The sequence below is a fragment of the Macrotis lagotis genome, chromosome 5, assembly GCF_037893015.1.
Source record: "Macrotis lagotis isolate mMagLag1 chromosome 5, bilby.v1.9.chrom.fasta, whole genome shotgun sequence".
Classification (NCBI taxonomy): domain Eukaryota; kingdom Metazoa; phylum Chordata; class Mammalia; order Peramelemorphia; family Peramelidae; genus Macrotis; species Macrotis lagotis.
This window is the reverse complement of record NC_133662.1, coordinates 6,231,974-6,259,176: the sequence shown is the minus strand read 5'-3', so window position 1 is coordinate 6,259,176 and position 27,203 is coordinate 6,231,974. Positions and strand designations below refer to the sequence as shown.

The window sequence follows — 27,203 nt, the reverse complement described above, 5'->3', positions numbered from 1 at the left end:
AAGTAGATGACCAAGTGTACACTGACACAGAGGCTGGTAGGGGGAGAGACAGTAGGAGCTGAGAACAATCTGTAAGGGAATGAGATTTTAAGATCAATCAATCCACAAAGAAAAATAGCTCCTGCAGGGACACAAAGAGACCCTGGCATTTGATTCAGGAGAGCCCTTATCCTGACTGCTTGTGGAAGGGCTGTATTACAGGTACCTGGGAGTGGTCTACACATATGCTTAGTAACATTGTAAGGATATAGGGTATGGTCTGGATGGTATTTTAATAGAAATGATGAGAAAGAGTGAAGATTCACAAAATTTTGTTTCCAATTAATTTCAATATTCTCCATGCCATGGTTCTCTGTAGTAGTGCCTCCACTGGAGGACTTTCTATTTTCAAAAACTGATACAGCTACCATCATAGTGAAGGGAGGTGGGACAATACAGAAACAAGGGAATACTTGGGGTTTGCTGCATCACCTCAAAATACCAAGCCTTTGGCACTGAACCAGAATGCTTTTGGACCCAAGTTCACAAATTCTGCATGTAGAGGGAAGGCTGAGGTCTCATTTGTTTTTTCCTCATTACATTTATAAATAATAAGGGGCAGCTAGGTGGTGGCTAGATAGCGCAGTTGGAAAGAGCACCGGCCCCGGAGTCAGGAGTACCTGAGTTCAAATCTGGCCTCAGACACTTAATAATTACCTAGCTGTGTGGCCTTGGGCAAGCCACTTAACCCCATTTGCCTTGTGAAAACTAAAAAACAAAAACAAAACAATAGTCATACCTATGCCACAATCATCACCACTTTTTTTAACCCATACGGTTCCTTTTTACATAAGGTATGCTTTTCCATAGCTGTATTCTAGTCATGGATTTCTTTTCACCAAGTCTCAGTGAGATCAGATTTGCTTCACTGCTACTAGAGCTTACACAGTGGCACAATGGATAGAGCACTAGGCCTGGAGTCAGATCCAAGTTCAAATGAAGCTCCAGGATCTGTGTCACCCTGGGCAAGTCACTTCTGTCTACCTCAGGTTTCTCAACTGTGAAATAGGGATAATAATAATAATAATAAGAGCACCTACTTCCTAGAGTTGTTGTTAGGATCAAATGAGATACTGTTCTCTGCACAGTGGCCTGCTTCTTCATATATTCTCATTTCGTTCCTTGCATTGAATCTCTCTCTTACCTTTCTTATTATCTTATTATCTATGGTCTGCATTTGTATATAGACACATGGGTTTTATATTGGCTTCACTCAATGATTTTAGTCTCAAGTGAATTTCTGGATGTATCTAATGTTTTTCTTCCTAGTCTTTCTATAGTATCCAGCTTGGCAGATAGACATAGACAATTTTATCCCTCCTCTATCCCTTTCCTTTTGAATTTAATTTTTTTTATTTATAAGATATTATAAATACTTACCTTGGCAAGAATCATTATTATATTTCAGATTTTAGGAAAGCAGATTTCAAAGGTTACCAAGGAAAGACAGGTAATACATAATGGACTAAATTGCTTCAGGAAATCAATCCAGGAGAGATGGGAAATGCTCAAGAATGAAATTCTGAAAACACAAAGGGAAGCAGCTTCAGTGATAAGGGAAAATGGTATTTGACTAAAAAGAATGATGTGGATGCAGAGAATTCACTTAGATTTTTAAAATAAATTTATAAGGAATGGAATCAATGTCACTAAACAAATACTATGCAAGAATGAAGCATGATGGGGGTGGAGCCAAGTTGGCGACAAGAACGTATCCTGTCTTAGGCACTCTCTCATAAAACTCATAAGCTAAGGACTGTAAATTTTTGAGAGACAGAACCCACAGAGGGACCCAATCAGGCAGTTCTCCTACTCAAGGTAACCTGGAAAAGAGCAGAAAGTCTCTGCTCCCCAGGGTTGGAGGGACAGGCCCCCAGAGGAGTGGCCCACCAGAGCAAAAGAACTTCAGCCTCCTGGAGGCAGCCCCAGGGTGCTGGCAGCCATGGCTCACAGCAGCGGGGGAGTTTCCTGACCTACGGCCCGGGGAGTACCAGGCACAAATTGGGGGAACAGCAGGGGACCTCTACCAGAGCGAGCAGGTGAAGCCCAGCCCTCAGGGCACACAGAGAGCAGCCTGCCAAGGCAGTCCAGATCCAGGAAACAGAAGCAGGTAGAGCCTGTAAGCAGGAGCCCCACAGGGCATGAGCCCATTGAACCTAGGGAGGGGAGTAAAGAGAGACTGCAGAGCTCTGTCCTCTGCCCCTGGAACAGGACTCTGGGGCTTTGACCACATTCAGATCCTGATCGCAGTCTAGGCCCCCCCCCCCACAGAACAGCAGGGCCCCCTCTACCTCAGCCCCATGGCAGAGGGGGGCACATATGGTTACTCACAGACCAGAAGGGAGGACAGAGCCTCACACACTGAGACCCTTCTGGGAGTGTCTCAAAAGCTCAGGAAGCACCCCAAAAGCAGGCTAAGGCTGGGAAAATAAGCAAGCAGAGAAAAAACAGGAACACCATTGAGAAATAGTTTGCATATGAGCCCAAGAAGGATCAAAATACTCAGTCTGAAGATGAGGAAGCATAAGCTCCTGCATCTAAAGACTCCAAGAAAAACAGAAATTGGGCTCAGGCTATGACAGAGCTCAAAAAAGACTTTGAAAATCAAATGAGAGAGTTAGAAGAAAAACTGGGAAAAGAAATGAGAGAGATGCAGGAAAAACATGAAAATGAAGTCAGCAGCTTAGTCAAGGAAATCCAAAAAAATGCTGAAGAAAATAGCATGCTAAAAACCAGCTTAGGTCAAAATGAATAACACAGTTCAAAAATTTATTGAGGAGAAGAATGCCTTAAAAAGCAAAATTGGCCAGATGGAAAAAGAGATAAAAAAACTCTCTGAGGAGAACAAATCCTTCAGACAAAGAATAGAACTCAGGGAAATTGATGAGTTTACGAGAAACCAGGAATCAATACTTCAAAACCAAAACAATGAAAAATTAGAAGAAAATGTGAAACATCTCATTGAAAAAACAACTGATATGGAAAACAGACTTAGGAAAGATAATTTAAAAATTATTGGAATACCTGAAAGTCATGATCAGGAAAAGAGCCTTGACATCATTTTCAAAGGATTACTACAGGAAAATTGCCCTGATATCCTAGAAGCAAAGGGCAAAATAGAAATGGAGAGAATCCACTGATCCCCCCGAGAAAGAGATCCCAAAAAACCAACCCCTAAGAATGTTATAGCCAAATTCTAGAACTCCCAAGTCAAAGAGAAAATATTACAAGCAGCCAGGAGGACACAATTCAAATATCGTGGAGCTGCAGTCAGGATCTCACAGGACTTAGCAGCAACTACATTAAAAGCTTGTAGGTCTTGGAATATAATATACCGGAAGGCAAAAGAGCTTAGAATGCAGCAAAGAATCAATCAGCAAGGCTGAATGTCCTCTTCCAGGGAAAAAGATGGACTTTCAATGAACCAGGGGAATTTCAAATGTTCCTGTTGGAATGGCCAGAGCTGAACAGAAGGTTTGATCTTCAGATACAAGATTCAGGTGAAGCATAGAGATTGGAGGAGAGGGGGGGAAATATGAGGGAACTGCATATATTCCTGTATAGAAAAATGACACTGATAATACTCATATGAACCATCTCAGTTAATAGAGCAGGTAGAGGGAGCTTTTATAGTTGAAGCAAAGGAGAAAGCTGAATTTGAAGATAAAAATATTGTGTAAGGAGTCAATAGCAAAAAGGGAAATGTAATGGGAGAAAGAAAAAGGAAAGGGGGAATAGGCCAAGATATTTCATAAGATTTTTCTTTATTACAATGAGTTATTGCAATGATATGGAAGGGGGGGAAGGTAAGGGGGAATGAGGGAATCTTCACTCTCATCAGAGGTGGTTAGGAGAGGAAACAGCATATATACTCAATGGATAGGCATCTGGAGTAAAAAGAAGAGGCGGGGACAGGGGGAAGGGGGAGGAATGTGAATGATGGAGGAGAGAATGGACCATGGTGGGGAGAGTGGTCAGATATAACACATTTTCTTTTTCACTTCTTGCAAGGGGCTGGGATTGGATGGCCTGTCCTGGACCATAGGGCCAGGTGTATTCTGGGCCTAAGGGGTGGTATGGGGGCTCAGGGCCTCTTGGCCCCAGAGCCGGGGATCTGTCTGCTGCGCCACTCAGCTACCCTACAGCAGAGTCAGAGTGAAAGGAAAGAGAAAATATAGTACATGGAAGTGGAGAAATACGAAAGGAGGGAGTTGCAATCAGCAATGGCAATGGTGGAAAAATATTGAAGTAACTTTTGTGATAGACTTATCATAAAGAATGTGATCCACCCGTGACAGAGTTGGTGGTGTTGGAACAAAGACTGAAGCTCATTTTTTTATTATTATTATTATTATTATTATTTGGGGGGGGTGCAGGGCAAATGGGGCTGGGTGGCCTGCCTGGGGCCGCATAGTAGGGTGATGGTTGGGTGTCTGAGTCTGGATTTGGACCCGGGTGCTCCTGGCTCAAGGGCCAGTGCTCTGTCTGCCACCCAGCCACCCTACTATTATTACTATTTTAATTTATTTTGGGTCTTTTTTTTCTTTTTTTTTTGGTTTTTGCAGGGCAGTGGGGTTCCGGTGGCTTGCATGTCACATGTCGGGGTGATTGTTGGGTGTACGGGGCCGGATGCGGACTGGGGTGCCCATGGCTCCAGGGCTGGTGCTCCATGCACTGCACCACCTGTCCATACCTACAATTATTACTATTATTTTTTTAATTTTAATTTTTTTCTCTCCCCTTTAATTTATCTCTCAAGTGAGTCTATATCTATGGGGGAGGGGGTATTTTGTTACTCTTAAGCAAGAATATTAATGTATAAAAACATTATTTGTACAAAAGGAGAATAAATATAAAAAATAAAAATTTTTTTTAAAAAGAATGAAGCATGACTCTAAAAGTAATAACAGGAATGCTAAAGTTCAGAATGAGTTGGGCTTGGGAAAGGTAAGTAAGGGCAATGTAATGACTGCTTATTAAAAAATTATATTGAGAGAAAAGGGAGTATGGTACTTAGATTTAGAGTAAATAGGTCGGGCAGCTAGGTTGTACAGTGGATAGAGCACCTGGAGTCAGGAGTACCTGAGTTCAGATACTTAATAATTGCCTAGGTATGTGACCTTGGGCAAGTTACTTAACCCCATTGCCTTAAATTTAAAAAAAAAAATTAAGATAGAGTAGATAGGTAAATGATAACTGACAATAGAGAAAAGGCAGAGGAACTCAAACTTCATTTTGTTTGTTTTCTTTGCAAAGGAGAATAACCTTTCCAATGGGGAAAAAAAAACAGAACAGAAATGACTAAGAAGGTGTTGATATCCAAGATAAATAAAGAAATATTAAAAGGGCACCTTGCTGTCTTTGATGAATCCAAATGACCTTGCCCAAACAAACCATCCACATCCTTGGATTCTAAGAAGTGGCAGATGTGATTGCTGAGTCATTGTCAATGGCATTTGAAAGATACAGAAACCTGAAGGAGTGCTACATGAAAAGAAGAAAAGTAGATGTCCAAGGGTGGCTAGGTGGCGCAGTGGATAGAGCACTGTCCCTGGAGTCAGGAGTACCTGAGTTCAAATTAGACCTCAGATGCTTAATAATTACCTAGCTGTGTGACCTCGGGCAAGCCACTTAATCCCATTACCTTGCAGAAACCTAAAAACAAACAAACAAAAAAGTAAATGTCCAGATTTTTTTTTAAAAAAATGAAAACCAAACCTACAAACTGCAGTGCAGTGAATTTGACTTCTATTCCAAGGACAATTACTGTATTTCTCCATGTATAAGATGTACCCTTTACTGAAAAATTTGGGGTCTAAAAACTGGGAGTGTCTTATACAATGATTGTAGATTTTTTTTAACCTGCATTTCCTGCTTTTTTTTTTTTGCACTTGTTTTTGAGTACGTTGTTGTAGGGTTTTTTACTTGCATTTCCCACTTTTTCCATGCTTGTAGTCTTTGCACTCATTGTTTCACATTTGTTACTGCTATATTGGCCCAGAAAAGATTTTCATACAATGCTGACTTCAAGTTCAAAATGATCCATTTTACAAAACTGAATGGAAATTGGGCTGCTGAATGGTCCTCCTCCAACTGAGAAAGCAATCAAAGACTGTCTATGGAAAGAAGAAGAAACCCTTCTGAAAATGCCCAGGCACAAGAAGGCCATGAGAGGCAAGTCAGTCTAATGGCCTGATGTAAAGAGAGAATTGAAGAGATGGCTTAAAGAGCAAAGGGCAATTGGAATTCCTGTGTCCACAAAGATGCTTCAGCAAGAGACAAGAAGAATTGCTGATGAAAAAGAAGTGCTTGAATTCAAAGGAGGACACAACTGATACTTCAGATTGGAATGAACTAAACATGTGTCCATGCACCCTGGGAGAACTTATAGTCAAACCCAGACCAGAGCACAGGCAGGAGAGCAGCCAGAGCTTCTTCTAGGACAGTGATTCAACATCAAGTACAGATGAGGACAAGGTAATGGATGGGAGTTTTTTTTTAATTTAATATTTATTTATTCTCATTTTGTACAAATAATGTTGTTATACATTTAATAAAATATTCTTGTTTAAGAGTAAACAAAATACCTCCTCCCCCCAAAAAATATAGACTTGCTTGAGTGATAAAGTAAAGGGGAGAGAAAAAAATTAAAATTAAAATTAAAAAAATAAAAGTAATAATTGTAGTTATGGCCAGGTGACTAAGTGGATGGAGCACCAGCCCTGGAGCCAGGAGCACCCAAGCCCATATCCAGCCCCATACGCCCAACAATCACCCAGCTGTGTGACATGCAAGCCACCCCAACCCCACTGCCCTGTAAAAACCAAAAAAAAAAGGAAAAAAAAGACCTAAAATAAAATAAAATAGTAATAATAGTAGAGACGGCTGGGTGGAGGACAGAGCACTAGCCCTTGAGCCAGGAGCACCCGGGTCCAAATCCGGCCTCAGACACCCAACAATCACCCTGCTATGCGGCCCCAGGCAGGCCACCCAGCCCCAATTGCCCTGCATCCCTCCAAAAAAATAATAATAATTAAAAAATGTGCTTCAGTTTGTGTGTTCCAACACCACCAACTCTGTCACGGGTGGATCACATTCTTTATGATAAGTCCATCACAAAAGTTACTTCCATATTTTTCCACTGTTACCCTTGCTGATCACAACTCCCTCCTTTCATATTTCTCCACTTCCAGGTACTATATTTTCTCTCTCCTTTCACTCTGACTCTGCTGTAGGGTCACTGAGTGGCGCAGCAGACAGATCCCTGGTCCTGGGGCCAAGAGGCCCTGAGTCCCCATACCATCCCTTAGGACCAGCATCCACCCAGCCCTATGGTCCTGGACAGGCCATCCAATCCCAGCCCCTTGCAAGAAGTAAAAAAGAAAATGTGTTATATCTGACCAGTCTCCCCCCATGGTCCATCCTCTCCTCCATCACTCACATCCCCCCCCTTCCCCCTGTCCCCCCCCCCTCCTTCTTACTCCAGATGTCTATACCCCACTGTGTATATATACTGTTTCCTCTCCTAGTCACCTCTGATGAGAGCAAAGGTTCCCTCATTCCCCCTTGCCTTCCCCCCTTCCATATCATTGCAATAGCTCGTTGTAATAAAGAAAAATCTTATTATATGATATATCTTGGCCTATTCCCCTTCTCCTTTTTCTTTATCCTATTACATTTCCCTTTTTTCTATTGACTCCATTTTTATACCATATTTTATCTTCAGATTCAACTTTCTCCTTTGCTTCATCTATAAAAGCTCCCTCTACCTGCTCTGTTAATTGAGAAGGTTCATATGAGTATTATCAGTGTCATTTTTCTATACAGGAATACATGCAGTTCATCATCATTAAGTCCCTCATATTTTCCCCTTCTCCTCCAATCTCTATGCTTCACCTGAATCCTGTATCTGAAGATCAAACCTCCTGTTCAGCTCTGGCCATTCCAACAGGAACATTTGAAATTCCCCTGGTTCACTGAAAGTCCATCTTTTTCCCTGGAAGAGGACATTCATTTTTGCTGGGTAGTGATTCTCGGTTGCATTCCTTGGAATGCTCCTTTGCCTTCCGGTATATTATATTCCAAGCCCCATGAGCTTTTAATGTAGTTGCTGCTAAGTCCTGTGAGATCCTGATTGCAGCTCCATGGTATTTGAATTGTGTCCTTCTGGCTGCTCCACCCCTGGATGGGAGTTTTGACAGTGATGAGGAGTTGTATGAATTTTATGATGACTAAAACCTGAGTTCAATAACTTTGTGTAATACATTTTTTTCTCAAATTTCAGTCCCCCAAATTAAGTTGCATCTTATACATGGTACATCTTATATATGGGAGGTATGTATTGAATATATTAACATAAAGATAGTTGGCAAATGTCCATTAAGGAAAGCAATGAATAAAGCCTGCTTCATCAAGCACAAATTATGTCAGACATTACTTCCTTGTAGATACAATTAATCTAGATTTTAGCAAAGCTTTTCTTAAAGTATCACATACTATTCCTGTGGAGAAGATGGAGAGATAAGGTTTAATCATAATAGTCAGAATGTTACAAAATTAGTGAGCAGCCAGAGTCAAAGATTAGTTGTTAATGATTTTATGTTAACATGGTAGAAGGTCTAGAATATAAGACTTCAGGGATATGTTTGTCCCTGTGCTGTTTAACATTATTATCAATGACTAGGAAAAATGTTTTGATGGAATGCTTATAAATCTGCAAATGACATAAAGCTGAGGATTAAAGCTGACACAGTAGATTAAAGTCAGGATACAAAAGGATATGCTAGAACACTGGGCTAAATAAGAAAGCATAAGGATTCAAGATACAGAACGAGGCATACATTTTTATACAAGGGAACAAGGGAATTTGTTTTACTTGACTATAATTATTACAAGAATTTATTCTTTTTCTTTTAAATTAGGGAGTGGAAGGAAAAGAAAAGTGCTTATTGAAAAAAGTGAAATTCAGTAATGATAAATGTAAACTCTTACTTGGGTACAAAAAATCTATTTCATAAATGTAAGGTGGAAAAAGCATATGTAATGAGGGACAGACAAATAAGGAGCTAGCTTGTAGAGCGTCTGAAGTATGCTCTTCTTCCTGACATATTGCAGTGGGGCTTAGTAAGTCAGTGTCCAGGCTTAATGGAGGATTCTGCCTTCCTCTTCAGAGTTTGCACTGATGTTCTATGACTATTTCTTATTGGCTTTACAGGATAAGGATGAAAAAAAGCCTTTAAACTATCTGCTAAACTGGTTGCTGTTTCAATATAGAACATGACCTCTCTGTGTCTCTTGTCTGTCATTCTCTCTCTTCCACCTGTTCCACTTTCTCTATCCTTCTCTCTTGTATAGTCTGAATGTAGAGCAAAACATACTATGTTAACTTTTTAAAACTTCTTTTGTGTTTTTTATTTCTTTCTCATGGTTTTTTCTCCCTTAGTTTTAATTCTTCTTTCATAACATGGCTAAGAAATATGTTAAATACGATTGTACATGTACAATTTTTACCAGATTGTTTGCGGTGATGGGGAGGAAGGAGACAAAGTGAGGTAGAAAAATATGCAACTCATGAACTTGCAAATGGATGGATGTTAAAAACTACCTTTGGGGGCGGCTAGGTGGCGTAGTGGATAAAGCACCAACCTTGGAGTCAGGAGTACCTGGGTTCAAATCCGGTCTCAGACACTTAATAATTACCTAGCCGTGTGGCCTTGGGCAAGCCACTTAACCCCATTTGCCTTGCAAAAACCTAAAAAAAAACCTACCTTTGTATATAATTGGAAAAATAAAATGATAAAGAGAAAAAAGGAATAAGGAAAAAATAAAAAACCAAAAAAACCAAAAAAATGATGGAAAACCTTAAGGAATTCCACTGGTATTTCAATGGTGAAAAATGCTTTGTATTAGGAGAATAAAGTTTATGGTTAATGTTAACTGATAGTTATAAGGTTATGTAAACTCTATGTGGTGGGGTTTTTTTGACACAAGTATATATTTTCTAAAATATTAAATTGTTTTGCCTATGATATTGAGATTTAAGTGATTGAAACAACAGTTCAATCTCCTCCACCACCACAAAAGAAGCATTTCCAGTGAAATGATTTGACAGAAAGTCTACCCAGAACCAAAGAATAATTGGAAAAAAGAAATTGTTCAAGGTGATTGACAGTTCATTTAGGATATACCCCCTTGTCCTTTTGCATAAAGGATAGTTATCATATATGGAAACATCCAGTTACATACTAAATAATTTCTAATCCTTTTTTTATCACTTTTTCCAGTCTGTTTTCCTCAATTTGCATTTCAGTGCAATGCAATAGCCTTTGTATCATTATCAGCTACTGTAATGTTCCACTAATTATTACACTAAACAAAAAAGGTTTGCCCCCATGAACTTTTGCTATACCCAAATTACTAATCTTCAGCCCTCATTATTTTGTTGATGCTCCAGGATTGTGGAGCAGTTGCTAGTCACAACATTGAGTTGATTTTACCTGCAATAACTTATAGGGAAGGAGGAGGCAGTTTAGCTGAGTACTTAGAAAACTATCCTTAGAGTCAAGAAAAAAAGGACTTAAGTTCTACTTTTGTAATTTGCAATCTAGGACTAGTTACTTAAACCTCTCAGAGGATAAATCTCAAAATACAGACAAGTTATCAATATGCATTGATGTAGAATTTTTCCATCTTGAGTCCCGCCACAAAGATGAAATCACAGCTCTACTCAAAAAAAAAAAAAAAGAAAATTTCAGCCAAGCCCTTTCTGCTGTTTGAAAATTCTTTCATTCTATTCTCATCAATTCTCTATCCCATTCCTCACAACTGTTCAGTCCTTTTTCTCTTTTCTCAGATTCCAAGATCTACTCCCACCATCACAGTTTCAACAGATTCCATAACTCCCTACTTCCTTAACACAGCTGAGGTGATCTGATATCAGCTGCCTGGGCTCCCTTCATTCATTACTCAAAATGCTATCCTTTACTCTTTCCATCTAATCATAATTTTTTAAAAAAAAGATAGCCTTACTCCACTCTCAGCCCTTTACTTGTTTTACAGATCCTGGTCTCTCGTGTTTCTACAGGACCTTGTTCCAGCAGTCATCCCATGTATATCTTACATACGCCTTCACATGAATCTCATATGCTCTGTCCTACTCCCTTTTCATCCCCTCCACTCCACTAAAAATATTTTATCAATGTCACTAATGACCTTTCAGTAATTTACAATTTCAAAGACCTTTTTGAGTAGTCATCCCTCATCTCTTGAAATCTTTGATATTATTGAGTAGTCTCTCTTATTAGATAATCATTATTCCCTTGATTTCAAAGACACTCCATTTACTCAAATGACTAAATCACATCTCTTGTTGTTCATCCTCTTCCCTATCCCTTAAGGTAAGTATTCCCCCAAGTTTTTGTCCTTGACCCCCTTCTCTCTCTCTCTTCTCCTTTATCAATCTATCGACTCATAAAACTTCAACTACCACCTCTAATCTAACACTTCACAAATCGGTGTCTCCAGCCACGACCTCTCTTCCTTGTATCCAACTTCATACCTCCCATAGGTACCTTCACATACCACTGGCACCTCAAATTCAAAATGTAAATGTGTTTCTTCTTCTTGATAGAATGTCATTTCCTTGAGGAAAGACACTTTTTATTTTTCTGTCCTCTGACCTTGCCACAATAGCTTAGTATATAGTAGTTACTGAGTAAATATGTGTGAATTAACAAATGAATATTCAGGACTGAACTTATCTTGTCTCCTTAAACCTTTCCCTTTCCTTTCCAGGTAATAATCATTCAGTCCATCTTCATCTGCTAAACCTTGACATTATCACTCTTCTCCCTCTGCTTTTATAATCAAGCTATCACCAATTTCTGATTATCCCACCTCCATAACATCTCTAATAATCATTTCCTTTTGCTCATACTGCTGACATCCTAATCCTGTTGGCTACCTACCTTGCTGTTCAATTTTTGTGACCTGTTTGGGGTTTTCTTGGCAAAGATACTAGAGTGGTTTACCATCTCCAGCTCTTTTTTATAGTTAAAAAGGAGATAAACAGGATTAAGTGACTTAACCAGGATCACACAGCTAGTAAGTATCTGAAGCCAGATCTGAACTTCAGGTCTGGGGATCTATCCTGTGCTACCTAGCTACCCCTGCTCCTTTCCAGGCCCATTGCAAATAGCCTAATAGGTATCTATGTCTCTATTCTTGATATTGCTGCTAAATTAATCTTTTTTATTGATTTAATCACATTTGATTAAAATCTCATGACTCCCAATTGCCTGTTTTTTCCCTCTTCAGCCCATTATAGTAGCCACAGCAACTTTTATCTGCCTGCTTACTCTCACTCCTCAAGCCTCAGAAATTTTCTTTTGACTGGTTCTCCCTCCAGCCTTTTTCTCCATGTGAAGGAGATTCTCTCTTCCACAGTTTTCTTTAGTTTTCTACTATTTTTTGTTTGGGAGAAACTCTCTCAGATTCTCTATTTTTGGATATATTCAATTCTCTCTGATTTTTCTCCTCCTGGTTTGGAGGTCCTTTCTCGTGGTCCCTTCTCTCTTCTCCAGATCTGAAATATTCTTTCTCTACCAAGACATATAAAAGATTGCTTTCTAGATCTCTAATTCCCCCTTACTAGCCCCAAGCTCTCAGTGGACTTCCTTGGAAACTAATTTCCACCCAGCCAACTCACCTCCGCCCTCTCCCCAGAGGTTGTGCATTGGCTAGAAATAGAATGGCCAAAAAGCAAGGACGCATTCCACTCATAAACTTGCCCCCCTCTCTTCCTGTGGCTGGGATGCTATTAATATCCTGAACCAGTGGAGAGAAAGGGGGGAGAGGAGGGAAAGAGGGAGAGAAGAGGTTAGAGAAAAGAGAGGAGAGGTTAGAGAAGGAGAGATCAGAGAAGGAAGGAGAAAGGAGGAGGAAGAATGTGCATCTGGTTAGTTAGCACCAGCCTGAGGTTGTGCTATGACTGGCTGTTTGCTTCTAAGGCAGAGATCTCAGTCTTTTACTGAATGCCAAAAGAATTTAGAGTATTCTGTCCAACTCTAGATGGTATACTGTTTCTCACTGTTCCTCTGTTTACAGCTGGTCTGTTATCCTGAAAGCTCCTAGAAAGCAGAGATTATCTGATTCAATTCTCTTGTATTCCTTCCCAGTGCTCTGTACTGTTCCAAACTCATCAGGAGAAACAGAAAATATTACTGATTTGAAGGGCTAAGATCCCCTTTGGCTGCCAGGCTGAGGCTCCTGGATATGCCCCTCCTGCCCACTTCCTGAGGCCCCAGGCTTTTTAGGGTGATGTATTTCAGAAAACAGGGCCAGGGCTTCTTTCCACATTTCTCTTTTTGATTCGGGGGGAGAGCTGAAAGTTAAGAAGATGGAGAAGTCAACAGAAGGGGAGGAGAAATTGGCAGGATCTAGATGTCTTGGAGGGAGTGAGGGTGGGTCATTTTAGAGAGAAAAAGGGCTACTATTTTCTCCAACCACCAGCTCAGGCTACCCATAATAATAGTAGCTCATATTTCTATGGTGCTTTTAGGCTTACAAAGCACTTTCCTTCAACAATGTGAGGTGGATAGTGGAAAGGGTTATTTCTAGTTTATCAATAAGGAAACTGAAACTGATAGGTTGATAGCATGACTTTCCTAGGGTAAGAACTAGACCCTGCCTTTTTTGTTTTAAGCAGTTGGGGTTAAGTGACTTGCCCAGGGTCATACAACTGTTAAGTGTCTGGGGCTGAATTTGAATTCAGGTCCTCCTGACTATCCTCTGGTACATTTAGTTGCCCTGACCTAACTTCTAAGTCCATCATTCTTTCCACTATACTGGTATGCTTCCCTCCAAGTTCTCTCCTTGCAATGTAGTGTCAATGAGAGGAGGGCCATGATGAGGGTGCCCCAGAAGTGCCACTTAGAATAGGGACATTTAAAGGAAAAAAGCTAGATTTGTTACTGAAAAGATAATACTTTGCATTTAACTTACAATAACTAGATTCTAGGATTTTGAGTTGGGTGGGACCTTGAAGCTGTCTATTCCAGTTTTCTCTTGGGAACTCAGTATATACACATGAACTGAGGGTCAGTAGTTTTAGCCCACTCTTGAGGCAAACACAGGAACTTGTGACATGGAGTGATAAAGATTAGGTCTCTGGCACCAACCTTGACATAAATACAACTTAGATGGAAATTCTGCTGTGACCTTGAGCAAATAAACTTCCCTGGGCCTCAAGTCTAAAATGAAGAATAGCTTGTGAAGACCCTTTATGCTCAAGGTCTTTAATTCTGTGATCCTAATTTGAAAGAGGGGCCATGTATGATGGAAGACCTTCCTTTAAGGAAAGAGTTTGACTTTTGAGTCAGAAGATTTGAGTCTACATTCAATTCTGTTCAACCTTGAACAAGTTACTTTATGTCTCTGAACTTGAGGTTCCTCCTCTGTAAGACCTGAGGTTATAATATGAACATTACATGGTAATAAGCTTCTAGGGAGTACCAAAGAGTATGTATATGTGTGTATGGATATTCAAGTGCTTCGTGACAGTAAAACCATAGAGAAATGTTAGTTTGACCAAAGCAGAAAGGAATCCTGAGATATTTGAGGTTGAAGTCAGGAAGGGCCACACCTTCCCACAAACCATCTGCCCACACAGAAAGACAAAGACCACTAGACTGGACAAACTATTGGGCACTCCCAGAATGTCACTGTGTATGATATAATTTTCCATTTGTCAACAAGCAGCTTTGTAATAGTCCTTCAGATTCATTTGTATGTCCCATCTCGATTTAGACTGTAAGCTCCCAAAAGGCAGGATTTGTCTTCCATTTCTTCTCTACCCTAGGTTGTTTAAACAAGGACCTTTATTCACAAGCACCATAACCGCAATTGCCCTCACTTCTTTCTTTTAGGATGCTAATAATATCCTGAGCCATGAAGAAGAAGAAGAGGAAGAGATGGAGGAGAGAGCCACTTGATTGGCTAGCACCAGTCTGAGGACATGCCATGATTGGCTGCTTGCTCCTGAGGTAGGAATCATAATTCTCTTGTTTTAAAACTCCAATAAAACTTACAGTATTCGGTCCAGCTTTGGATTCATAACTAAGAATGCATTCTTTCCCATACCTGGGGGGGGGGAGGGAGGAAGAGGGAACATTCATGGAGTCATTTGATTTCATGTTGCCTTATCAGGCTCAGGACTAGTATTGAGCCCTACAGATAGTAAGCACTCATTAAAAGTTTGTTGAATGAAATAAGAATTTGGAGGGGAGAGGAAAAGAAACTAGTCTTGACTGTGGGAGAGAGATTGAAAGCATGAGGGACACAAGGAGACAATATATTCCAACATCCATCTTGGTGCTACAGATGGGTGGAGGAGGGAGAGGTACCACCTGGTGGGGGAGGTCTCTCTCCCCTCCCCTTACAGTCACAGAGGAGTGCTGAAGAATTGGAGTTGGGGGGCAGGGCACTCAGCCCCATCTCCTGCATCTGGTTTCTCTTTTTGGAGTTTCTTTTTTGTTTCCGCTTGTTAAATAATTAATATAATTAATTTAAAATATAAAATACACAGTGTTCCTTCTCTTCTTCTCCTCTTCCGTTTGTTTGGGGGTGATTTTAAATATAGGTCTCATCTCCAATGGCAAAGGGGCTTCAGAGAGGGGCATAAAGACCACCCCAAAACCCCTAACATGTAAGGGGTTCTGACCCCCCCAATTTCCCCCCTCCATGGAATCCCCATGGATAGAGGAAACTTTCTGTCTTGCCCTGAGGCCCCTGGGATGGTGAAAGGGGTCTCTCTTGGGCAATGGCTCTGAGTTGACCATGGGGGGGTCCTGACTTTTTGAAGGGTTGGGAGGGTTAAGGCAGGGGTCCTAGCCCTGGAAACAGACAGGACCCAGCATGACTCCACTCCGTCTAGGGGGGGCCCCCAAGTCCGAGAAGGAAGCATCCAATACAGGAAGCTGCTCCAGTAGGGGCGTACGAACTTCAAGCACTGTTCGGCCTTGATGCGTCTTAGGAAAGAGAAAAGAGGTAAAAATAAAAATCGGGTTTTTACAACTTTACATTCCCACCCCACAATTGTAGAGCTAGACGCCTTCCCCCTTGGGCTACCCTGGAGAGGATTACCACTCCCTATTCCTCCTGATTTCCATCACCAAGGGTTCTTGTGGTTTCTATATCTGGAGCTCATAACTTCTCTTGCCCCCAACAGACCTCTGGTCTTCTTGTCCCATACCTGGCAGCCATCTCTAAATTCCTTGACATAGGGACTAGTCTCTGGGCTCAGTTCATCCTCATTGGCTCCCCGGAGGCGGAGAGGCCCATCACGAGCCCCTCCTGTACATGGGTAGGAGACATCCTGATGAGCAGATACACTGAGCAGCCGCAAGAATGTGAGCTGGACCACTCCCACTGGAGATCCCCCAGAGTCCACATATGAGAACTGAAAAGAAAGAGAGGAATGGGCACTATCAGGATAGAGACTGGGGATTTGTCCAACAAAAGATCAGAAGAAAGAGAAATAAAGGTGAAAGTGAGTTAAGGAAACACGAGGTAACAGCAAGGGAAAGGGAGGATCAGGAGAGAAAAAATAGGGTCCCAGAAAAGAGTGAGATAAAGGTCAGGAGAAGGGCTGAAGGGAAAAGAAGAAAAATAGAGACTCAGTAAGAGAAGCAATGAGGCTCAGGGAGCTATGGGGATTGAAAAGTTATGAGGCTAGCCTCACCTGTGTGACATCATCCCTGGGTGACACACAGGTTTCACCTCCTGCCGTGAAGTTACAGAAAACACGGAAAGCATCCCTGGCACAGCCTTGGTTAGGGTCAACCCAGTATTCACCTGGTTGGGCAGGGGGATGGGAGAAGATGGAATGGTCAGGACCACTGACGGTTCCATCATCCATTTCCCTTTCTTTTTCTCTTCCACATTCCCAGTCCCCCACTCCTACCTACCTATGTGCATACACACACACTGTTCTCTCTACTTGAGGCTTACAACTGCAACCTTCAATATGTGTTGCCTCTCCCATTAGAATGTAAGAGCAGGGACTGGCTTACTGTTCTGTTCCCTCCAGAGCTTAGCACAATGCTTTGTATGTAATAAGTTCTTAATCAATTCATTCATTTGTGTATTCATTCACCATCCAAATTTCATCATCACCTAGGCCTCTTGTTTCCCTATATCCTCCTTTCCTCTCATCTCAATCCCCACTCCCCTGATCCCCCCCTTCTTCGTGTTCCCCTCTAACCATCAGGAAGCTCAGGATGACATAGTCTCAGGTCCTGACAGGTTCGGGCTGGGCTCTCCTGGGTTCCTGCAGGGCGCCTCATTTGTTCAATCTCATCTCGGAGGGAATCCAGAGAACCAAATATTTCTTCCAGGCCCCCAGGGGCCCCAGGGGCACCCCCGGCCTCTGCAGCCTCATCCTCTTGTACCAGTTGGCTTGCATCTACTGAACGTCTAGATTTCTTGGGCATCTGAATAGGCAGTGGCTGGATCACCTCCCCAGGAGGACCCTGAAAGATAGAAATTTAATGAGAGGAAGCAGGAAGGTGGAGACAGAAACTTTGGAAGAAAGAGATGGTGAGATAGACAGACAAAGAACCAAAGGCAGAGAGAAGAAAAACAAGACAAATGGAGAGAGAACTCTTACCCCGCCCCCCCGCCACTCACCGGATGTCCAGGTGGACCTTGGACACCTTTTTCTCCCTTAGGTCCCGCTTGACCCTAACATAGGAAGACACAATAGGATCAGAGAGTCAAAAGACTCAAAAAATAATCCAAAGAGATCATAGAAATATGAGTCCAAGGTTAAAGAATGGTTGGCAGTAAGGGGTAAAAGGTGATAGCCTATCAGAAAGTCAGAGGGGTCAGGCATTCAGTGTCCTAACATTTATACCAGAGTAAGGATTAAAGTCTAGTCTAATGGGGGGGGGGGGAGCCATGGGGAGGGCTTAGAAGAGGTCAGAGGATAGAGTTGGCTTGGTAGTGGAAAAGGGCTTACTCACCGTAGCTCCTTTGGCACCTTTGGGGCCAGCAGGTCCCTATAGAGAGGGGACAAGGGAAAGAGAGTTATGTGGAGAAATGAAGAATCAAAAGGATGGATGAGTAGATGAATAATTGTGGGATCACACAGACTATATATAAATAAGGGCACTTCTAGGTGGTTTTGGAGGGAATAATGAGAATTTAGAAAGATACTGGAAATATTAAGAGAAATATTCCTGGGAATTCCTGGAAACAATTAAAAGTTGAAGAGGCTAAGAGAATTGTGAAAAATATTGAAGTGTATGAGTGGGAAGAGGAATTACTGAGGAATATTTGAAGAAGCAGGGGAGGAGGAAGGCCTTCACTCACAGGAAGGCCAGGTGGTCCTCCAGGGCCAATGGGGCCAGATGCTCCAGGTATACCCTAGAAAGAGGAAAAGTCTAGTTAATTCCATTTTGTCTACCCCCTTCCTACAACTAAGTTGTTCACCTGACAATAGAGATACTCCACTAATAATGAAGTCCTCCCTCCTAGAATGTAAATATTAATCTTCCCCTCCCCCTCCATGATTTTCGCAACCCTTAAACACATTTAGGGTTGAGGCCACAAAGATATCAGGGAAAGGCTGTCTGGGGCCCTTCCCTTATACTCACTGTCTCTCCCTTCTGTCCATGTGCACCTTGGGGACCAGGGAGTCCTCGGTCACCCTTTTCCCCTTGTTCTCCAGGAGGACCAATCAAGCCAATGAGACCAGGGTGACCCTAGGGAAGAGGATAATATACAACAAAAGGGACAGAAACAGGACAGAGATGTGAGGTGAGAGAATGTGAGGGAATCAGAGGATAGGGAGGGAATCATTAACCATGGCAGTTAGATTCTCTTCTTTCCCTTGGTGGAAAAGGGACTCAGTTTGGAGGACAGGGTCAGTGGCCTTTATACAAATTGAGGGAGCAAAGGGAAGGGGACAAGGGAACTCAAAACATTGAGGTGAGGGAATGTTTTGCATCTCGTTGGAGGGTGTGGCATTACATGTCCAGAAATAGGAGAGAGGATAAAAATTCCAGCCAAAGTTGGCTGCCTATGTGTCTGTCTCTTACCTTTTCTCCTTTGGCTCCAGGGTCACCCCTGAGACCAGGGAGGCCAGGAGGTCCCTGTATAAAGACAGATGATTGTTCATTATGGGGTAATAGCCAGCAGAAAGTCCCCATTTCTTTCTGCTCATAAATTGCCTCTCCCTTTCTCCATATCTGCAGTTATCCCTAACTACTACAGTATTACCCATGCCTAGGGTCCTGCTCTTCCCCCACATACCCTTCCATCAGGGTTACTCACCACAGGACCTGGAGGCCCAGCCGGTCCAGTGGCTCCAGGTCGTCCCTGTTGTCCCTATAGAGGTGAGGGGAAAGATAGGAGTCAGAGAAGGATGCTTTCCCCATGAGTCTTCTCTTTCCTATCAAATAAATACCTGATAACTAAACTCCCAGGTTCTTGGTTCCCATCCCCCATCTTCACCCGCACTATTGATCCCCTCTTCAGTCTCCTGTGACTCACCACTGAACCTGGGATTCCCCTCAGTCCATCAGGACCTGGTTTTCCTGCTACTCCAGCTGGACCCACTGGTCCTGTCTTTCCAGGAGCCCCAACAGCACCCTGCTCCCCCTGAAATACATAGAGGGGAATCAGAGAAGGCCAAGAGAATATAAGTACAAAAGATAGTCAAAAGGTAGAAATAACCAGGTCTGAGGATAAGAAGCTAATGCTTTCCTGGGAAGATTTTGAGGCAAAATGGAAATTAGCTCTCTAAGGCAAGGCACTTGAAGATATAAGACCAGATTGGCAAAAGAGAGGTTTTTCTGGGGGTAATGGACTGAGTTTAGAAACAGGAAAGTCCCCACAGTGAAGTGAGAGAGAATACAAGAGTCTTCCAGAAGATACTCTCTCTTACCTTAGCTCCCTTCTCGCCTTGTCGACCCTCAGGGCCTGTTGTGCCTGCAGGACCCTAGAAGGATGGGGTAAGAAAGAGGAAAGGGGTTATGCAAAGGATAGAGACCAGATAACCACAACTGTCTCCCCTTACTTTGTATACAAAACTTCCACCAGAACCACAAAAAAACAGGGATAGGAACATTACTGCCAGTCCTATCTCAAATATCACCCCACTTAAAGATTCAGTCATTCCTTTGATGGCCTAGGACAAGGGTGGGGAATCTTTTTTTTCCTGCCAAGGGCCATTTGGATATTTATAACATTGCCTTGATCTATATATGGTCAAACATTTAATTTACTCCTAAAAAGCTTCTAGATTTATTGAATTTCAAGTCCCACCTGCAGTTTCCTTGGCACTGCCAGACCAATATGACCTATGGATCTGAGGTTATCCTCCCCTGGTCTGAGGGAGCCAGAGGTCCAGACCCCTTCCCTCATTTTTAGTTGGTATATAATCCTTTAATGTTTGCAAAGTGCCTTAAACATATCATCTCATTTGATCCTCAGTCACCCTGAGAAACAGGTGATAGCATTCTCCATTTTGCAGATGAGGAAACTGAACTGAGAGAGGTCAAGTGTCTTATCCAGGTTCATAGGGCTTGTAAATGTCTGAGACAAGACTTGAATAAGATCTTGCTGACTCCAAGGCTAGCACTGTTTCCATTTTGCCACTTACCCTCTTACCAGGCGGTCCAGGGGGACCATTCTCTCCAGTAGGACCTGGGGATCCCTGGGGAAAGCAGAAAGAGATGGAGTTTTCAGCAGTGAAGAGAGATTAATGGAGAGTGGGAACTGAGGGTAATGAAAATGGAAGGATTAGAAAAAGGTTACAATAGAATCCAGAAGTTGGAAGTTGGGAGTTGCAAAATTTGAAAGTTTAGGTGGTCAAGAATCCAAGGTGAGAGAAATACTCACAGGCTGTCCAGCTTCTCCATCCTCTCCTCGGTCACCTTTAGCACCATCCTGACCCTGAAGAGATAGGGGGCTTAGAAGGAGGCTACAACCCTTCCTAGAATTACACCCCTATATTTTTCTGTCTTTCCAAGTCTCTGATCCCTCAATTAACCATCAGTCTCTGAGTAAGTATCTACCACTGTACTAGAAGCTGGGGATGCAAATACAAAGAATGAAATAATTGTTAATTGTTATGACCATGAAAATCTAAGAAATAACTCCAGATCCCAAAATAATCTATCAAAACCCCTGTTCCCCACTCTTTCTTATGGGTGAGACTTACTCGAGGACCACCTTCTCCAGGAGGCCCAGGATCACCAGGAAAACCAACAGGGCCCTGAGGACAAAGGAAAAGAAAGGAGATCACAATCACAAGGCCTTGTATAGACCCACCACCCACTGGAGTTGTCATAGCCCCACACAAGACTCATGCCACCACCCATCTCTGACACACCTACTCCAGTCATGTCACATGTTCACCATCTTCTATAGATATCCCCTCACCTACCCCTTTTGCTGGACCCTGTCCTACACCTTGAGGTCTATGGGAATTGCATGCTCCTGAAACACATTCTTCCCTCCTCATTCCCTCAAACTCTCTGGGTGCCCCTTATTCCATACTCACAGGGTTTCCTTTTGGACCATCATCACCTGTGGGGCCCTTAGGTCCAGGTGGTCCAGCTTCCCCAGGTTGCCCTGACTCTCCTTTCTCTCCTCGTTCCCCTCTAGGGCCCTGGAGAGAGAGACAAAAGTGATGAAGAGACACAAATAGAGGATGGAACAGAAAAGTTGGGATTAATGGAAAGATCACAAGGGGGTCATACCCTCTTGTGAGGGGGTCCCCCAAACAAAGTGGGGGGTATGACTCATACCCTCAGTTTCCCTTGCCCATTCCCTACATCCTCAAAGGAATAGGAGTGAAAGAAGAGGAGTTCAGGAAATAAAAGATTGATCCAGATAAAGACAGCTCATGTGCTCCATCCTCTTAGTAGAGAGTGAGGAAAGAAGAAATGGGGGTTTGGGAGCATCACACAGATCTAGAGACTTTAGCTACCCTGGCAAGAACTAAGAATATAATAGAAAAGAATCATTGATGGGAGGAAGGAAAGGGAAGTTACTGGATTTTTAGTGCCTCAGGAAGTCAAGGTTTAGAAAAAGTGGGTAACGGGGATTTTAGAGATGTCACTTACCTTGACTCCAGGTTCCCCAGGGACCCCTGGAGAGCCCGACTCTCCCGGTTCCCCCTATAATGAGATCAGGGGTCAAATACAGTCCTTCCCCATATCACCTCCCTTAAGCCTCATTGCTTCTCTGCCTTCCTTTCCAACTTCCTCATACTATTCCTTACCCATCATCTGCCCAGTTCCCCAAACTCATTTTTTCAACAGATACCTTTTCTCCAAGAGGACCCTGGTTTCCAACACCTCCTGGGGGGCCTTGTGGACCCTAAAACAGGGACACAGCAATAAAGAATTACCAGAGAGGGGACAGTCTAAAAATATAGCAGACAGGTCTAAAGGACACAGCAGAAAATTAGGAGAGGGTAGTTAGAGGGACTCCTTGGTAGTCAGGATAAAGGGGTTGAAGGAATATAACTCTTCTTCCAAAGCAATTTCTCATCAAAGAGAAATAGAAGGATGAGATAAATGACCTGGGAGGGATATCACAGTGGGAGATGGGAGATACTTACATCTGCTCCATTAGGTCCAGCAGGGCCTCGGGGTCCTGGTGGGCCAGGTGGACCCTGGGAAGAGATAGAAACACATAATCAGAGGGACAAAGAAAAAAAAGAAGTGAAGAGATACAAGGAGAGGGGAAAAAAAGAAATAAGATGAGGTTGAAATGGTGAAAATCAGACCTTTAAGTAAAAGGGTAAGAGACCAAAGTGAAAGTAGACAAGGATCAAATAAAAGTTAGGAAAGATGGGTCAGAGCAGGGATTATTGAAGTACAAAGGAGGGGGTATAATGAGTCATTAGAGTTGGGAGGTCAATAGAGAAGGAATGGGAGTGGGGTTACACTCACCATGGGTCCCACATCTCCTGTCTCTCCTTTTTCTCCTGAAGGACCTGGTAAACCCTGTGAGTAGACAAACACACAGAGACTGATATGAGGAAAAAGACCAATGGGCTTTCTTTGAAGAAAGGATGGCATCCCCACCTTCCCCCCCACAAAAAAAATGTCTCTGTCCTTCAAAATCTCTTGCCTTCCATTAATTCTATGCTGTCTCTTCTCTCTGAAGTCCCTACTTCTTCATATCATCCCTACCTTCAATTTTGGAGTTGGGGGAGGGAGGAAGGCCCCATCTTCTCTTTATCCCTTACCCACCATATCTCCCTTACCTTCAACACAAATACACATACAGAGAGCTCACCTGCAGGCCAATGGGTCCAGGAGGGCCATTGAATCCCCTTGTTCCTTCATCCCCTTTGGCTCCAAAATGCCCCTGGGGTCCCCGAGCTCCAGGTTCTCCATCTGCTCCCTATACACAGAGAGAAGGGATTTAGTGGGTTACATACATATACATACGACCATACTGGGGGGAGGAAAGAGGTCCCAGATCTAGAAACTGAGGGGATCCCCAAAACAAAGTAGTGAGGTATCTCCACTGAGAAATGAGCGAATGACAGGAATTGGGAAAGGGCATGTCAATGACAACTATGACAGTCTAAACATAGAGAAAAATTTGGGGGAAAACACTGAGGCAGAATCAGGAAAATCAAGAGTCTCTACACACTCACCGCTGCTCCAGGCTGACCCAGGGGACCCAGAGGTCCAGGAGGTCCAGGAGGTCCCTGGCAAGGGAATGAGAAGGTCAGTTAAGAGGTACCAGAGGGTATAGAGAGAAAGAGAGAAGTAGAAATGTTTCAAGGAAGAGATTAAGCGATGGGAATGGTCAGTGTTGGAGGGGCTATGGAAAAACAGGCACACTATAAATTGATCCAACCATTCTGGAAAGCAATTTGTAACCATGCAAAAGAAAAGTTTCTAAAATGTCTCTTCTCTTTGACCCAGAGATTCCACCATTAGTTATATACAAAGATTGTCAGTGACTAAAAAATAGGCCCTAGAAAACCCAATGCAACACTTTTTTTGTGGTAGCAAAGAACTAGAAACAAAATAGCTGCCTGTCAGAGAATAGTTTAAAAGAATTGTGGTGCATGAATATAATGAAATGATGAACATGATGAATAAAGAAAAACTTGGAAAGAGTTATGTGAACTGATGCAAAGTGAAGTAAGTATAAGAAGGAAAACACTGTATGCAATGACAAGTGTAAATGAAAAAAAGAACAGAGTAATTGAAATTGAATGCTGTAAAATTATATTGATCAAGCTTGTTCCCCAAAGAAGTAGGAAAAAACATCTCCTTTCTTCTTCTTGTGGTGGGGAGTGAGCAACCATGGGTATAGAATTCTGCAAATAACATACCACTTTTTGATGTGTTGGTTAGAAATGTGCAACTTTCTTTTCTTCCTTTTTAAAAAAATTACTATAAAAAAGTACTCTCTGGGAAAGGATAAAAGAAACAGTGGGAAATACAGGGAATGTAAAGCAAAAAGGTATCAATAAAAATGTGTACTTTTATAATTAATGAGGTCAAGAAATCAGAGGTCATGGTTACTCACATGTTCACCCTTGTTCCCTTTGCTGCCTTTCTGTCCAGCATCACCAACCTCACCCTGGAAAGGGGAGATATATCAGATAAAAGGATTGGAGACCAGAATGGTGAATGAGAAATGAGAGAAAATTAACTTGACAGCATTAAAAGGGTACAGATGAGTTATCTTGAATTTATCCTCTTTAGGCAGAGCCAGGGAATGATAAAGGGTGGGGAGAAAAGGATTTTGGAGTGAATTACCTTATCTCCATCTTCTCCAGCCACACCTGGGGGGCCAGCAGGACCAGGTAATCCCACAGGTCCTTGGACACCATCTCGACCAGTTGGACCAATGGGTCCTTTCTCACCCTGTGAGAGAAAGAAGGGATTGAGCAGTCAGACACCAAGAGGGACACAATGATCCTTCTCCTATCAAACCTCCTCAAAAACCCCTCCTCCATTACTCAATCTACAAGCATGGTTTCCTCTATCATCCCCAAGACTCCATCTTATCCAGTAGCATCTTCATCATTCCTCAGCTCACAAACCACCCCAACATCTTCACCACAGAGACTTCACAAACATCCCTGTCCCATCTCTTTACAACACTCACTGGAACACCTTTTTCTCCAGCAGCACCTGGGGGACCCTGAGGCCCAGGTCTTCCTGGGGGACCAATGGGTCCCCCTGAACCTGCTGCACCCCGTTCTCCAGGAGAACCCTAGAGGGAGAGACATAGGAAAATATGAGTCAACAAAAGGAAGTACTGACCTAGAAGATCCCTAGAGAAGATTATTCTACAGTGATTTTCCCTCAAAAATAGCCTTCTACCCCATATCCAATAATCCTAGTCTCCCCTCCCACCTCTGGCTCTTTCTACACATGGAATGGGATGAAGGAATCAATGACTTTCTCTGGATCTCCCATATTAAGTTACCTCTCCCTCAGAGACACCCAGACTCACCGCAGGGCCTGGAGGGCCAGGTGGTCCTTCATTTCCCTTCAGGCCACCACCTCCCTGTTGAAGGACGAGATAAAGGTGAGGAATACAAAGAATCCAATAAAGGGAAGAGGCAAATTAGAGAAACTGAGGGAGGTATTAGAAAATCAAGGAGTAGACTGAGGAAGACCAAGCAATTGTGAAGGTGGAAGCAAAAAAGACAGAGAAACAGGGAAATCAGAAAATGGACTGGGGAGTAAGGAGGGTCTGAGGAAATTGTAGTCATTGCATTTGTGTATAATATATTTTGGGGTTATACTCACTCCAGTGCCTGGGAGACCCCTTTCACCAGGAAAGCCCCTCAAACCAGCTGGTCCATCCTTCCCAGGTGCTCCAGGGGGGCCAGGATCTCCCTAAATGTGGAACAGAATGATGGAGACAATAAGAGATACAGTTTCTTCTTAATCCTGGGGAAAAGATGCCCAAGGGACCCTCTCATTTCCTTATGCCTCTCTCAGTCTCCCTTCCCCTGGATTCCCAGTCCATGGTCTGTTTTTTCCCCACATTTCCTATATTATTCCCTACCCTTACCTTAGTTCCCTCTTTGCCAGATGGTCCAGTCAGTCCCTGCTCTCCTGGAGGACCCGGAGGGCCTGGGTGACCTCGTTCTCCCATAGGTCCTGACTCTCCAGCAGCTCCCTGTGGGATGGGAATAGTAATCTCTCATATGGACACTCCCATCAGCCCCCTAAATAGTCCATCTCCAACACCCTCACTTTTTGATTCCCATGAATATTTGGGAGGACAACAGAGGCTCTAAGAGATATCCTATCCACCCCCCTCCCCCTTGGACCAAGCTGTCTTTGGGGGTGAGGGAGGATGCTTAAGTGTGCAAATAAATGTGCCATCTTGTGGCTATACCTAGGAACTGCATCTTCCCCAAGAGTCCCAGGGAGATGTGAGGTTACACATCCTTCTGTCCCCAAAGTCTTCAGGAAACAGAAACAACTGAAGGTTGGACTAGATTGCCAGAGGACTCCCACTTCCAATTCCTCATATATAACTGTCTTATCCAGCAACTACAGAGGGTAGTCCCATGGAAGAGGTGGGGGTGGGGAAAAATTGAGAGGACAAATCTCTAGTTTTGAGGTTTATCATTCCCCAGGATAAGACATACCTGAGGCCCCACCACCCCTGGGGGTCCAGGAGGGCCTGTCTTTCCTTGGAAACCCTGGAGAGAGACAAACAGATAGAGATTAAAGAGATGTGCAGTCATCAAATTATCACTGGTGTCCAGCAAGGAAAGAGGAATACCACTGACAATTTATTTAAATGGTTCTTCTATATGAACTCTGCTCATCCATTCAAAAATACCTAAAATTGTGGCTATGTTGGTCAAGGGGGTAGAGTGGTTAAAGGGTGATCAAGAAGGGACAGTCACTCACCACTTCTCCTCGTTGGCCAGGGTGTCCTGGAAGTCCATCCTTACCAGGGGGGCCCTAAAACAAAAAATCAAAGATATAAGGACAAGGGAGGGTAGAGAGATGGGGGAAGAAGCATCAAAATGGGATGCCCATAGAAGTAAATAGGAAAAAGATGTGAGGATGTATGATTCAGGGTGTTGAGGGAGGCTATTGGAGAGGGGTAGTTACAGAATAGAAGGATAACGGGGTTGAAAGTCAGAG

General features: G+C 42.8%; 1 protein-coding gene across 2 annotated transcripts in view; it reads right to left on the bottom strand.

Moving 5' to 3' along the window:
• Positions 1-14,478: 14,478 nt before the first annotated feature.
• COL11A2 (collagen type XI alpha 2 chain) overlaps positions 14,479-27,203 on the bottom strand; it is a 37,157-nt gene continuing 24,432 nt past the window's right edge. For both annotated transcript variants that reach the window (XM_074236564.1, XM_074236565.1), the window contains 30 exons: positions 26,964-27,017; positions 26,696-26,749; positions 26,110-26,217; positions 25,842-25,931; positions 25,543-25,596; positions 25,192-25,299; positions 24,840-24,947; positions 24,607-24,660; positions 23,720-23,773; positions 23,353-23,460; positions 23,004-23,057; positions 22,670-22,723; positions 22,372-22,425; positions 22,170-22,223; positions 21,605-21,712; positions 21,263-21,316; positions 20,941-20,994; positions 20,702-20,755; positions 19,985-20,038; positions 19,591-19,698; positions 19,372-19,425; positions 19,137-19,190; positions 18,693-18,800; positions 18,409-18,462; positions 18,060-18,095; positions 17,725-17,778; positions 17,300-17,567; positions 16,778-16,890; positions 16,289-16,495; positions 14,479-16,064 (listed from right to left, as the gene is read on the bottom strand). In XM_074236564.1, coding sequence (XP_074092665.1) covers positions 15,924-16,064; positions 16,289-16,495; positions 16,778-16,890; positions 17,300-17,567; positions 17,725-17,778; positions 18,060-18,095; positions 18,409-18,462; positions 18,693-18,800; positions 19,137-19,190; positions 19,372-19,425; positions 19,591-19,698; positions 19,985-20,038; positions 20,702-20,755; positions 20,941-20,994; positions 21,263-21,316; positions 21,605-21,712; positions 22,170-22,223; positions 22,372-22,425; positions 22,670-22,723; positions 23,004-23,057; positions 23,353-23,460; positions 23,720-23,773; positions 24,607-24,660; positions 24,840-24,947; positions 25,192-25,299; positions 25,543-25,596; positions 25,842-25,931; positions 26,110-26,217; positions 26,696-26,749; positions 26,964-27,017 — 2,529 coding nt within the window. In that variant the 3' untranslated portion in view covers positions 14,479-15,923. The remainder of the gene's footprint in view (positions 16,065-16,288; positions 16,496-16,777; positions 16,891-17,299; positions 17,568-17,724; positions 17,779-18,059; positions 18,096-18,408; positions 18,463-18,692; positions 18,801-19,136; positions 19,191-19,371; positions 19,426-19,590; positions 19,699-19,984; positions 20,039-20,701; positions 20,756-20,940; positions 20,995-21,262; positions 21,317-21,604; positions 21,713-22,169; positions 22,224-22,371; positions 22,426-22,669; positions 22,724-23,003; positions 23,058-23,352; positions 23,461-23,719; positions 23,774-24,606; positions 24,661-24,839; positions 24,948-25,191; positions 25,300-25,542; positions 25,597-25,841; positions 25,932-26,109; positions 26,218-26,695; positions 26,750-26,963; positions 27,018-27,203) is intronic.